General features: G+C 57.6%; 1 protein-coding gene across 1 annotated transcript in view; it reads left to right on the top strand.

Annotated features, from left to right (window-relative positions):
* Positions 1-856: 856 nt before the first annotated feature.
* TUNAR (TCL1 upstream neural differentiation-associated RNA) overlaps positions 857-13594 on the top strand; it is a 41095-nt gene continuing 28357 nt past the window's right edge. The window contains exons 1-2 of the mRNA XM_056108278.1: positions 857-1182; positions 1474-1815. Coding sequence (XP_055964253.1) covers positions 1804-1815 — 12 coding nt within the window. The 5' untranslated portion in view covers positions 857-1182; positions 1474-1803. The remainder of the gene's footprint in view (positions 1183-1473; positions 1816-13594) is intronic.

Raw genomic sequence — 13594 nt, forward strand, 5'->3', positions numbered from 1 at the left:
GGGCCAAGAGCTGCCATTCTCACACTTGCCTCCTGGGCCAGGGTCTGGGGTGAATCTGATGAGATGCAGGCAGGCTGGGTTGATCCCCACCCCACCCCATTTGGCAATGATGCTCACCTTCAGGGAATGTGAGGTGCTGGCACTTAACCAGGTATTTGGGGGTGGGGGACACACAGACCACCAAGCCAACAATTGCAACGTTCTACATACGGCAGGCGATTGGGGGCACTGAGACTTGGACTTCCGAAGAGCATCGTGCCTTTGGCTGGGTGTAGCATCTGGAGAGGGGGTGGGGCTGGTAGGTAACTGGAGATGGGGGTGGAATGGGGTGCGGGCCCCAGGGTGGGGGAGGGGCTCTGGGATCGTGCAGAGCGGCTCCCGGCTCCGCCCTTTTCGGGAACGCGGGAGGAGGTGGCGAGCTGGCGGCCCAGCCCGAGACCTGGGTGCTGGTGACAGTGACAGAGACCGCGCAGGAGCAAATGCCCAGCCAGGAGGGAGGGAAGCAGGAGCAGGCGCCAACCTCCTCCCCCCTCCCCACGCCGCCGCCGCCACCCGCGTCCTCCCTCCTCCGGTCCCCAAGTACGCCACGTGGGTGGGGAGCGTGTTACACACGCCCACGCGCCCACCGCCTCCTCCCCGCGCGCCGGTGGGCACGGGGCCTCCACGGATCACACCGCCGCCACCTGCTGCTGCCGCCGCCTCCCCGGTGTGTGTTCGTAGGTGGGGGGGGGGGGCAGGTGTGCACCCCGTCCCAGGCACCAGCCACCGGGGCCAGGTGTGGGGGGGTTACGTCTTCCACGGACCCCTCCCCAGCGCAGGAGGGGGGGGCGGAGGGAGGAGCTGGGGACGCAGCCTGCGCCGTACCCCGCCACTCCTCTCCCTCCCCTCCCCTCCCCTCCCCTCGGCTGCCGCAGCCCCGCGCGCGCGTCAGCGTGGGTTCCCCGGAGCGAGTCGCTAGGTAACCGGGCCGGCCGCGCAGCCCCGCAGCTGGGGAACCCCGCGCGCGCGGCGGCGTCAGCGGCCGGGGGGCGCACGACCCACCCGCATCGGGGCCTGCGGAGCCCGGCTGGCCGGCAGCTCCCGCCCGCTGGCTCGGTTTTGGAGCTGGCCGCCTCCCCGGAGGGGACCCCGACGCCTCCCGCTCCGTCCCCCACTCACCCCTGCGCAGCCCGTGCGCCCCCGGTAAGCTGCGCTCGGGCGCCGCCGTGGCGGGGCGCGTGGGGAACGGGGAGCGCGCGGCGAGCGGGCAGCTCCCGCCGCCGCGGCCACCGGCCGGGCCATGTGCTAAAGTTTCTGGGGCTCGTCTCCCCGCTGGGCGCGTAGCGCGGGGCGCAGCGGCTAGGTGGGTGGGTGGGGCGGCGCGGTCCTGCGGGGCGCCCCCTTCGCCCCCGGCCCCGCGGGTGCAGCCCTGTGCGCGCTCTCACGCTCTCACGCTCTGTCTTTCTCTCTTTCCCCTCGCGCTGCCTCCCCGAGGTCCTCCCGCCGAGCCCCGGGGCGCCGCCCGCCCGCCCAGCACCCGGCTGCGCCCACACCTCGCCAGCGGCCGACCGGGACATGAACATCGCGCACAGGGGCCAGCGCCCGGAGGCCAGCCCCAGCCGGCGGCGACCAGCGGGTCGGCGCTGCCCAGGAGAATGAGGCAGGAGCCGGCCGTGGGCTCTTCCTCCTCCCCCTCCTCCTCTTCCTCCTCTTCCTCCTCCTCCTTCTCCTCCTCCTCCTCCTCTCCGCCTTCCTCCTGCTCCGGCGCCCCGGGCCCAGGCCCGGCTCGGCTCTGTGCCCCGCGCGCCCCCCGCCCGCCTCCGGATGCGCTGCTCGGTAAGCCAGGCCCAGCCTCGGAAACAAAGCCCCTTAGCTTGGCCCTGCAGACCGCCTCTGGAGACCCCCTGCCGGGCTCCCGCCAAGAGCTTGGGAGCCTGGGGGACTTCCCATGGCACCCCTTCACCCCCGCCCCGGCCCCAGATCCTGCCTGGAGGGCCAGCTGCCCCGCGTCCTGCATACCTGGGGCTTTGGACTTCGTTCTGGGAGGCGCAGATGCGGGCTTGGCACGCCGGAGGAAGACCTGTTTGGTCTATATAGTGAACGAGGAACCTGGGCTCAGCGTCCTCCATGGTGGGGTAGGGATGTCTCCTCCGCACAGGACCCCAGTGATAACTGATGCCCAGGCTGGCTCGGCTGGCTAGCTTTGAAGCGACCCGGGGAAATAGGTCCCTTTCCTTCCCCCCATAGCTCAGATTTGGAAACTGAGGTTCAGAGAGCTGACTTGACTTAATCAAGGTCACAAGGCCCAGGAAATGAGGGAGCAGGATCAGAACTCGGGGTGCTTTCTTGCCTTCCTGGGGCTTTGGAGCAAACACACCTTCCTGCTCCTTCTGCTGACTGCTTCTCCTGGGGTGGGGGGGAGGGGAGAGGGAGGGGAGAATGGGGGAGGCACAGACCAGCTGTGTTTATGGTAGCAGCATTTTATTTGTGTGCCCCTCCCCCACTGTTAACCCCTAGGGTGGATGAGGGGAGATTGGGGGGGGTCCTCTGACTGAAGGGTGGAAGATGAGCCTTGGGGTGTCTCCTTCCTGGAATCTGGGGCCTCCAGGAAGCCGAGTTTGGGACTGGGTTTCTCCTGCTGTGCTGTTCTGTGTTCAGGACCCAGTCCTGAACCTTTGGAGGGGGGCAGGAGGTTTCTCAGGGCTCTTGTTCCCTGGTTGTGTAAGTGTTGGAGATTGTCACTTAACACGCACAGGGGCTGCTTGCAGGGGTCCGCACGCCTGCCTGATTGAACTTGACCTGTCTTGGCTTCACTGTCCTGGGAGGGAGCTGGGATGCCCAGGAGACAGCTCCGGCCTGGCCCCAGGGCTCTCTCTGTCCTGCAGTTGCGTTTCCCTGCTTTATGGCCATCTCGGTGGATCCTGAGGGCTGGAGCCACCACAGGCTCATTTGACCTGTGTCTTGAGCGGCTTCTTTGATGGGCCCCCAAGCGTGGGACTGAGGTGCCTGTGTTAACAGGAAGAGTTGGTGGCAGCCCAGGGAAAAGCCCTCTGGGCAGGGCCTCGGTTTCCCAATTAGGAGCAGGAGGGGACTGGTGAGGGCCCTTCCATGGACAGGAGTGGTGGAGGCTGGTGCGGTGGGCCTGCTGCCTTTAGACAGAGCACTGTTCCGGTCTAAGATGAGCCCTTAGCGCTGAGGAACTGTACGAGTCAGTTCCACTCCAAGGGTGTGAAGCCGTGCAGTGCTTTTGTGAATTATTGATGGAACTAAAGCGTTCGTGGTTCTCAAGGGTCCCCAGGTGCCAGACTGGAGTGGAGGAACACGTATGGCATTTCAGTTGGAAAAATGGCTTTCGTCCCTAAGAATGAATGAAATTCCTGGACAGCCCGCAGTTAGCAAGTGGCCAAAGGCGACCCTTCCTGGCCCTTCCAGATAGAATCCATTCCAGTGGCCTGGGGAGGTCAAACTGGTGATTATTTTAGACTCTGCCTTTTCTGTTGTTTGCTGGTTTGACTTGATCGGTGTGGGGCTGACTCCTGGGTGTTTACATAGTGATCAGAGGCCAGTCAACTGGGAAGCTTTTTGGCCCCTTCTTGGTCTTTGCCATTTGAGGAAGGCTAAATGCATCAGCTTGACACCTTGGTCCTGAATGGAAGATGTGGATCAGGGAAGCTTTCAAAGTGTTACCGATTTTTAGGTGACGTGGACAGTGCCCGTGCGCTCTTGAGAAGCTCCTTTCCAGTGGGTTTTGTGGGTCTGAAATTCACAAAACCAGAGCCGAGCAGTTGATCGAGGGTGGAAATGCATAAAGGCAAAATCTTGGCTCTGGTGTGGGCATGTTAGGAGGGTGTGGAGGGATGACTTTCTGCGCCTCCTGACGAATCAGGAATGTCTGCCAATAAAAACGAACACAGAGAAACGGTCTCCACTCTGTGCCTCTTGAAAATGATCATCCAATTATTAACGAACTTCTCAGGCGGTTGTATATCCCACTCTGACTGTTTTGAAGCCAGATTCCACCGTCCAGCTCGTCTCCTGTGTCTGATCCTGAGCTTTGAGTTCTCAGCGTGCTCCAGGCCTTGACTGTCCCGTCCACGCCCCCAGTGGGAAAGTGGGCTCGCGGGAATCGATTCTTCTTTCCAGTGCATCTTTGTCTTATGCCCTTTTCTTTGAAGGCTTCTAAAATTGAGCTCAACACACCACGTGGATTGTATGATCCCGAGATAGAGTATTTCAGGTATCTTATATTTCCTGGGGGAGATCAAGAAGGGCGAATGTAATCGCACACTGAGTGATCTGGCTGGGGTCTCCTCTCTCACTGTGGAGTCACGCCATCAGAACATCTTTGATGTTCCCAGTCATGTGTCCTAAGAGCCAGTGTTAGAACAACTCCCTGGCCATTGAGTGCAGGAATCGTGCAGGTACTTTTGGGGCGAGGTGTGGAGGAGAGGAACAGCCTTCCGGAAACCTGGATATATCCTCTTGTTAATTGGCTCGGTGACCTTGGATAAATTCTTCCCCGTGTTAAGGTGTCCATTGGCACATACACCAGGAGTCTGTTCTGTCGGGATGCACATGTGTGTGCATGTGTGTGTGTGTGTGTGTGTGTGTGTGTGTGCGCGCGTGTGAGCATGCAAGCACGCACCAGGTGCTCTGCAAAACGCTAGGCGAGAGTCCTCAGAATTTGATGCGGCTGGTTATTAATAGCTCTAGAATGCTCAGGACGTCAAGGTTATATAACATTTTCAATTAGCCATACACACAGTATGGAACCGGTCATTATAAAAACACTCCCCCTTACTCTACGGGGGCCTTTGCCTGACTGCCAAGGTAGAACTTCCCGCTCAAAGCGATGATGCCAGCTCCCCATGTGGGTTTCTCACACGTTTCTTTCCCAGCACCCACTGAAGAGGGTTCACAAAGAGCTGTGATTCCCCGGGAGGGTCTGGATGGCGGGTGCGGCAGGAGCCCTTATGTAATTGGGTTTCATGGAGGGTAGGAAGACTGTGGTGTCTGAGTAGCTTCGTGCTGGGGGACTCGGGTGTCTGACCCGGGCTCTTCCTGGAAGGTAAGGAGAGGGAGAACAGAGTCACGGCTTAATGGTGTTTTGAAAAGGGAAAATACTTCCCTTGAACTCGGCAGAAGCTTGAGGATCTGAGACTCGCAGGGCGCGTTTGCCACCTTCTCTGTGCTGGTGCCCCCAGAATGCTGTGAGACACCTGGTGCCCGACACTAGGTTTGTCACCGTCAGCAAGGGAGGAGCAGACAAGAAACAAGGGAAGCGAGGCAGAACCTGCCCCTCCGCGCAGCCGCCTCCTCTCTGAGGAGTCCAAATGGAGCTGAAGTGGGTGTCTCAGGTGCACCCTGTTCATGCCTGGAAGATTCCTTCCTTGCTACGTGTGTGCCCCGTTGAGGTGGCAGCACTCCACCCTTATGCTTCCTTTCCTTGGTAGCTGCACTGGATCTGACAGTCCACATGTGATGTCCATCCTGGGTGTGTGGATACCACGTGGGCACCGAGAGTGCTGGTGGTTCTGAGGGCATAACATGGAGGGACGAGATGGGTCCCTGCGATTGGGGTGAGAACGTTGGTTTCTTGGTCTCTTTCCATCAGCGGTACTTGATGCTGAGATGGTTCGAAAGTAAGTTGAGAAGTACCCTGGATGGGGGGGGATGTTGACGGCTCTGGGAGGAGAGCTGGATTCACCCTCGGTGATCTTGTGTCACCCGAACCCTGCAGGAACCATCACGAACTGGCACGAGGCACCTTGGGGAGGCAGGCGCTGCCACCTGGTGCCTCCTGGGATAGACCATGGAAGCCAAATTGCATAATGGAAGCTCCGGAGAGGAGTGTGGATCCCCAGGAGAATCCCCAGACAGCAGGCTGAAGAAGGAAGTGGGGGGAGGCAGAGAGGAACGGCGAGGTTCCCCTTCAGTGCTTAAGAACTTGCAGATGGGCGGAGAGAGAGACAGACAGACAGAGACAGAGACAGAGGGACACCCAGCGCAGGAATTAAGGCTCTGCATGCTGCTGCAGACCCTGGTTGGGTCCCCAGAATGCCACATGGTGCCCTGAGCACCAAGCCAGGAGGAAGCCCTTAGCACTGCCAGGTGTGGCACGATCACGATCACAATCATCCTGTTGTTCGTCGATTGCCTTGAGCAGGCCCCTGTAACGTCTCCTTCGTCCTAGTCCTATGATTTTAAGAGGTGCCATGTTCAAGGCTCTTTCAGGGTTAGGAGAATGAGACCCATCATTGTTACTGGTATTTGGCATATTGGGTACACCACGGGGAGTTTGTCAGACTCTGCCGTGTAGGCAGGTTACATTCGGTAACCTGTCAGATTGTCCAAAGTAAAAATGAGATAATAAGATGTCGCGTGACCATGAATGCAGCCACGCACTTCCGGGAGCTGGGTTTTATAGTCTTTGGGTCTTGGCCATTGATGGGATTATACAGCACCGCAGGGTCAGATGTTGGGTGTGACTTCCTGCCTACTGGAAGATGGAGGATCTGGGTGGAGGATGCTCAGCCCCAATCCGAGCAGGCCTGGAGATCTCAGCCCCGGGACCTGCATGCCTTTGTTCCTCTGCCAGTACCTTCATGCATGTGGAGAGTGGTCTCAGCATGGTGGTGACTGGTTCTGGAGGTCTTCGGCTGCCGGAGCTCTGTTCGGGGCGGGGAGGGAAACTCAGGTGTGGCAAAAAAAAAAAAAGAATTTGCAGGTTGGGCTTGGGGATGGCTTAGAAGGCTGGAGCGTGCACATTTGCATGTCCAGCCCCAGGTTCCATCCCTGGCATCATGTGGTCCTACCCCTCTTTCCGCAAGCACCCTGGGAATATTCCAAAATACAGAAGACAGTGCACAAAAAGAACGTGCAGAACTTGGGAGGAAATGCAGGCTGCGAAGAACGTTCTAAGCCACCCAACGGAGGAGATGTCGCATGAGATATTTTGCCAGTCCTGCAGCTGTCCACCCACGTTCGGCCTAATGCTGCTCTTTGCTGTTTAGTCTTCAGCCCTAGAGAAGCACCATCTGGGCCCAGGATGAAATTTTGGAAGTCACTGCTCTCCACTTTGGCCCTGTCGCCCATCCTAACAGTCCAACATAATAGTCATGCTGGTTCTCTCCACCGGCACTTGAAGAGAATCCTTGCTACCTCAAGGCTGCCTGGGCGCCTTGTTCTGAGTGACATTATTCTGGGTCCTTAGCAAACAGGACCCTCCTACCACTCTGTTGGATTGCTAATCATTTATCTTCCAGGACTTTCAAGTTTCCTAATAGGTCAGTAACAAGGAAAATCATATCAGGAGTTAAGTGACTCTGTTGGTATTGGTCTGGTGACTGGAAAATACTGGAAACGTGGAGAGCAGCCTGCAGACATTTTTGATTTGGGAAATTAGAAACGAGGCTGCCCCCTGCCCGCCCCCAACACAACCTGTCGAGCCTGTGACTTTTACCCCCAAATCTGGAGAGAGCAGATGGTCAGTAGCTTAAGCTCCGGGCCAGGGTGCCTGTAGGTGTGGTGATTGAAAGATAGAGAAACCAAACCAAACCAAAACCAAAAAAACGAACTCGCCCCAAAGATGCAGGGAACAGTAAGGTAGAGCATGAAGTCTATCGTCTCCGATGGGGGTTCACTGTGGGTTCAGTAACTGAGCCATGGAAAGTAGAAATTATTTGGCAACTGTTTCTGGCGTCAAGAAACAGACTTGACTTGAAGAATCTCCATTTTACAGGCTGTCTTCGCCGGTGGCTCAGTGCTTATGGCAAGTGTGAGGTTGGCATGGGGCTGAGCTCTTGCCTTCTGGGACATGGAGTGTGGAATGTCTCGGTGCCTGCTGGCTAAGAATGGTTGGGGTGGGGGGATCAGCATCATGGAAACGGGGCTGCCGGGAAGCAGGGGTGTTTGGTGGGGAGTACCAAGTACCAATAGCTCTGCTTCCTAAAACTCCATAGCGAGCCGTGAGGGGCACCTCCATCACCATTCTGACAGTCACAGAGGAAGGGCAGTGCCGCCCCCTCCCCCACCTCCAGGCTTGCAGGCTTCATCTGTTACCTCATTTTGAGTCCTGATCTCTGATCGACACTTCGTTTGCCACAAATAATTATTCAAGCTCACGGTGGCCTTGGTGTGTCTCCCCCCACCCCCACCCTCAGCATCCTCTTTTCCTTTTAACTCAGAAAGCATATGACAGTGACAGTCATCTCCTTTTAATGATCCATATTGATGTGTCTGCTATTTCTAAACAAAGCGGATTTGCCAGGAGCACTCCGGGCCCAAGCTGCAAGTGATGGATGTTTGCGGGGAGTCCCTGTTCACCAGGGAGGGCTGAACTGAAGGCTCCTGGCTGCCACCAGCCCAGGGGCTCCACCTTCCAATCAAAGGCTCACGTGGGGGGTCCGTGCCTGGTGCCCCACCCAGGAAGGAGAGCGGGACTGGGGAAATGTGCTTGGGCTCTGGAGGGGATGGCAAGTCGCCTCTTGGTGGGTTTCTCCTGTGAATCAACAGTTCTGACCCACGGTTTCTGGGTTTCTCCCGTGGGGCAGCAGGTTCCGACCCATGGTTTGTGGGTTTCCTGTAGGTGCTGAGGCGGTGGTTGCTGTAGACTGCCAGTGCTCCCTCCCTTCTGGAACGTGGCTGCTGAGTTTGGGGGTACACTTCTGTCTAACTCAGGCACTGTCCCCAGGTAGTCATGGGGCCCTGGGCACTGGCTGTTCCCAGTGCTGTGGGTTGGGGTCCCATGGGAACAGAGGCTGCCGTGTGTTTACAACACAGTCCTGATTGTCTGGGATGCTGTCCCCATCCTTCTTTGGTTCTTTCTTGGCTGCTGTGGGGAAGCCTGGAGTAGATGGGGGCCTTGGGGACAGGGGTTCTGTGGTCTGCCTTGTCGCCTGAGGACTGGGCCATGAAGGGTCTGTGCGGTAAGAGCCCCAGGACTCGCCAAGATTCAGGGTCTGGGGCTGGGCTGCAGACCCTGGGACCTCAGGGAAGGGGTGGAGAATCCAAGATCCACCTTCCAGGGAACCCAGCTCGGACATGACGAGAAATAGCCCAGAAGCAGGGTCTCCTGCCCTTCCTGTGCGCCCCTCCCCTGTGCCGGCCCCACCTGGCCCCTGCAGTGTGCAGAGTCCCGGAGGGGGCGGATAGAGGTCAGAGACCCCCACCCCTCCCTGTCCTGGTAAGGATGCCAGTAGCCTGAACTGGGAACCTGGGAAGGCCGCTGGACCTGTTGCCAGCCTTTCCCACCTCACTTCTCCCCTTCTAGGCCTCTGAGACTGTGGACTGTGGCTAGCCAGACAGAGCTGGACGGTGGGAATAGCCTCAGGTTGCTGGCCTCGGCCCTCCTGCCTCCTCTGCTCTGCCAGCCACCCCCAACCCCACTGGGGTGAGCCTCCAAGTCAAATTCATAGAAAAATTAGAAGAGCTAAAAGCTCCCTTTTGTGTTGGGTGTTTTGTGCCTGCACTGTATTGTCCAAGTAAGTGTGGAAATAGCCTGCAGTTGAAGTTTCTAGAAACAGCCTGTTGCCTCTGGCACCATGGGCTGGCCTGTCCCTTCAGCTGCTCTTAATCCCCTAAGCAATCCGCTCCCAGAAGCACCCTTGGCTCCGACCACATCCACGTGCCTCGATGGGACACAATATTGGCAGGAGACAGAAGGATCTGGAGGGTGGAGGCGTCTAGGTCTTCTGCATAGCCCTCTGCCTGAACTGGACGATTCCAGGGTGCCAGAAGGTTCTTCTGCCCGTATTTTCTCTCTCCTGCTGCAGGAGACGAGCAGAAGTCCCATAGTGACCTGGGAGGATGATCTTCAGGAACTCTGACCCAACGTTGGAATAGGGACAGAAGGACGGAGAATCCGTTACCTCCAGTAGAACTGCATGTAGGGCTGAGCACTGGCTGGCCAGGGATTGACATCTCCTGGGCTTGCAGGTCTTCCTGAAGCCTCAGACCATGGCAGGGAAATGGGTTTCATCATTCCCTGGAGCTGGGAGTGGTTGGATGAGCCGCAATGGGGCTGAGGTGTGAGAGAGATTCCTGGATGGGGGAGACAAGAACACTGTCCCTAGGGGATGTGTCCAGAGCGCAGAGATGGGGTCTAAGGGAATGTAGGATCCAAGGCATGAGACTAGAAGGCTGGGGACAGGGTGGTGGCTTCAGGTGCCAGCCAGAGCCAAGGCTGTGTGTCCCTTGATGCTGGGTTGCAGAGGGTCCCTGTCCTCTGGGTATTGGGGAGCCAAGGGGGAGGTTTGAGCTCTGTGCCTGTGCTGTGGTTTCTGGCTACGTGGAGATGGGCCAGGTGGGAAGGTGTATGATTGGGGTCTAATCCATGGGCCCGGGACCCCAATGGCGACGCACCCCCCATACCCCGTGCCTTGAGCTCCATGGACCTTGCCGGGGCTCAGAGGGAAAGGGAGGTGCCCGTTGGTTCAGGAACCTGCTGCCCAGCTCTCGTGGATGCCGGCCAGCAGGAAATGGAGCGGGCAGTGTCCCAGCCCGACTCAGCGAGCCGTGGGTCCCCCATGCCTCTGCAAACACATTCAGGCTGCTCCTGGCCTAAAAACACCATGCACAGACCTACATCCTCAGCCGAGAGAATCCAGGGCGCCCGTCCGCAGACCAGCTTCCCCGAACTGCCCTCTGCGGCAGCTCAGTGGGCGGAAAAGGGGGTCAGTGTTGGGAGGCAAAGTGTGGCCCTCGGGAGCCCAAGGGTTGGGCCATGAGCGTGCGGGTCAGGGCGGCCGACTCGGGCGCAAGCCATGTGGGAGGATGAGCGTGTCCTCCACCCTCTCCACAGGCCAGTGGGAATGTTCTCGGTGAGGGTTCTGGCCCTGGCAAAGAGTCAGCTTTGGCAGAGGCTGGCGGCCAAGTCACGCCGAGGCTGCAGTGGCTGGGGCAGTTGTTGTCCCATAGGGCTCAGCTTTCGGGAGTGTGGGTCCAGCAGAAGAATGTGTCTCCGTCTGCCTGGGGGCCCCAGGGTAATCAGCAAACAGAGGCCCAGAGAGGAGCGATTGGCTCAGGGTTGTGCAGTCTCCAAGCAGGACCTGGTGTCATCGTGGAGGGGGGTCGTTAAGTCTTTGGGGTCAGGGCCTCCCCAATTATTTCGGCCATCCGTGCTGGTGGGCCAGTGCAAGGGCTCAAGGATGAGGTGTTGGCCGGGTCCTGCAGTTCTGAGGGGATTACCTGGTTGTCCCTGGTGGTCTCGAAGTCTCTAGGGCCACGCCTGGCAGTGTTTGGGTGACCATTTGGTGCCGGGCTTAATCTGGGTTGGCTGTACTGCAGGGCATACACTCTATTATGTACTATTTCTCTGTCTGCAACATCATTTTTGGGGGGGCTGTAATTCCTCAAACTGTGTTCAGGGCCCTGGGAACCATTGTCAGTGACACTCAGCCAGCTGGGCTGGACAGTCCAAAGCATGGTCCTGGCGTTGCAGTGCTGTTCAGTCACAGAGGTGAAAAGACCCACCAGGAGTATCCAGAGGGGTTCGAAGACCCCCAGGATGCACCTGGATGGGGCTTGAACTCGGCAGGCCCCAGAGCTTTCTCCCAGCCCAGGTCACGGTCCTGGAGGCCACCAACATCCCACACTGTTGAAGTGCTGATGGAAATGGACAGTGGGTGGCCTCGCTGCCAGGATGCACCCCAGGCTCGCTCCTAGCCCCTTTATCTATTTTTTCCTTCCTGGAAACCAGGCTCTGAGCCCGGTGCCCAGGACACCGGAGTCATCGGGGAAGGCAGCAAGACTGCTGTCTCTCCCCGGAGGAGTGGTTCTTGGATCATTGTGTAGGAAGAGATGGGTGTCTTGAGCTCTGAATTTCAGGGGTCCAGGATAGGGTGGGGTGCTGGATCTCGGGGTGCCCCTTGCATGCTGGAGTTCAGTCAAAACCACCCAGAGGTCTTCACCTCGGCTGTAGCTTCTTCCCTGGCTGCGTCTCCAGCACCATGGACAGCGCCGTGTTCGCCCCCTGCTTCAGGGATGCGCTTCAGTGGCCAGGAAGTCTTGACACTGGAGGGTAATTTACCCCCCTGGAGGGTGCAGAGGGGTTTCTGGAGCGACATGATTCTCCTAGCTGCGCGCCGTTCTCCAGTGTCTGCTCCTTAATTCCCCGGGAAGCCGCTGGCTGACGTCACACCCCTCCAGCTCTTGAGGCGTTGAGAGGCAGATAGATGAGTGCGGTTGGTTTCCCCTTGGTCACAGGAGCCCATCGCAGCCCCAGGGAAAGGCACAGCGCTCCTGGGCCACTTTCCAGGAGTATCTCCCCCCACCCAAGCTTGGTAAATATGGGAGTCCGGGAAATGATGTTTGGAGAGCCGTGCATTATTGCAGGCGAGTCTCCTGGGCTTCCCACCTCGTTTCCTCGCATCTTAATGAAAGAGGAGATGCGGGCTCTGAGAACAAACGGTTCCTGTGGGCCGGGAGCTGGTGTGTGTGTGTGTGTGTGTGTGTGTGTGTGTTCACCTGTGTGCAGTGCAGTCCGTAGAGCTTGCAGGTGGAAACATTTTAGGCATTTCACCTTGGTCCCTCTTGTTTTTTTTTTCTGATCAAGGGCCCGCCCTTTTTAGCCCCAAGGGGCAGTTCTGCATCAGGGTGCTGGTGGGTACCCAGAACTGTGTCAGATGCTGTTCTCTGAGACAGCCCATGGCGTTTGTTGCCATTCTCAGCTCTCTGCCTCTGTCTGGGTCAACGTCCCCAGATCTGCTGTCACACATACCCGCTCCCACAAGAAGTGGGCATGCAAATGGTCAGAAATGCAGTGACCTCCCTGAACTTCACAGACTCGCCTGCCCTCAGGGGACTCAGAACCCTGACATTTCGTCTCAAAGCCATTTGATGTCCGAGGGCAGAATAGCTTGCGTTGTTGAATACTGAGCTGTTGGAACAGCCTCAATTCAGAATGCCCATTGCTCCCACTGTGTGCTGGTCACTTTCCCACCATCCGAGCAGTATCCGGAGTGGAGGATCTTAGCTACACCCAATTGTGCTCGGGTGCTGCTTCCACTGCTGGTATTTGGGGGATGGAACAGTGGAACATGCAAGGCAAGTACTGGAACCCAGCCCCATCTCTTCTTCCTTCCCCACCATATACTAAGATTGGGAAGTTCTTAGGACAAAGCATCCTGTGGGGACCATCTGTGGTCACGAATGACTTCCTGTGGGTGCTGAGTGATCACCTGGTATAGGAACAGGAGCTGCAAGTTGCTTTTCAATTGCTTTATCTCATCTCTGCAACACTTTTATGATTCCATAGTACATTGACATTTTTTTTCTTTTTGCATCACACCCGGCGATGCACAGGGCTTACTCCTGGCTCATGCACTCAGGAATTACTCCTGGTGGTGCTTAGGGGACTATATGGGATGCTGGGAATCGAACCCAGGTTGGCCGTGTGCAAGGCAAACGCCCTACTCACTGTGCTATCACTCCAGCCCCAGTATGTTGACATTTTTTAAATAATTAATTTGAATTTAGTTAAAGGGCTGTGATTTACAAAATTCTTGCTGGTTGAGTTCTAGCCATACAGTACTCCATCACCAATCCCACCACCAGGATCCACTTCCCTCTACTGGTGTTCCTAGGCTCCATATTCCAACATCAGTCCACCTCCAGT

This window comes from Sorex fumeus, unplaced genomic scaffold (assembly GCF_029834395.1).
Source record: "Sorex fumeus unplaced genomic scaffold, SorFum_2.1 ptg000201l, whole genome shotgun sequence".
Taxonomy (NCBI): Eukaryota; Metazoa; Chordata; class Mammalia; order Eulipotyphla; family Soricidae; genus Sorex; species Sorex fumeus.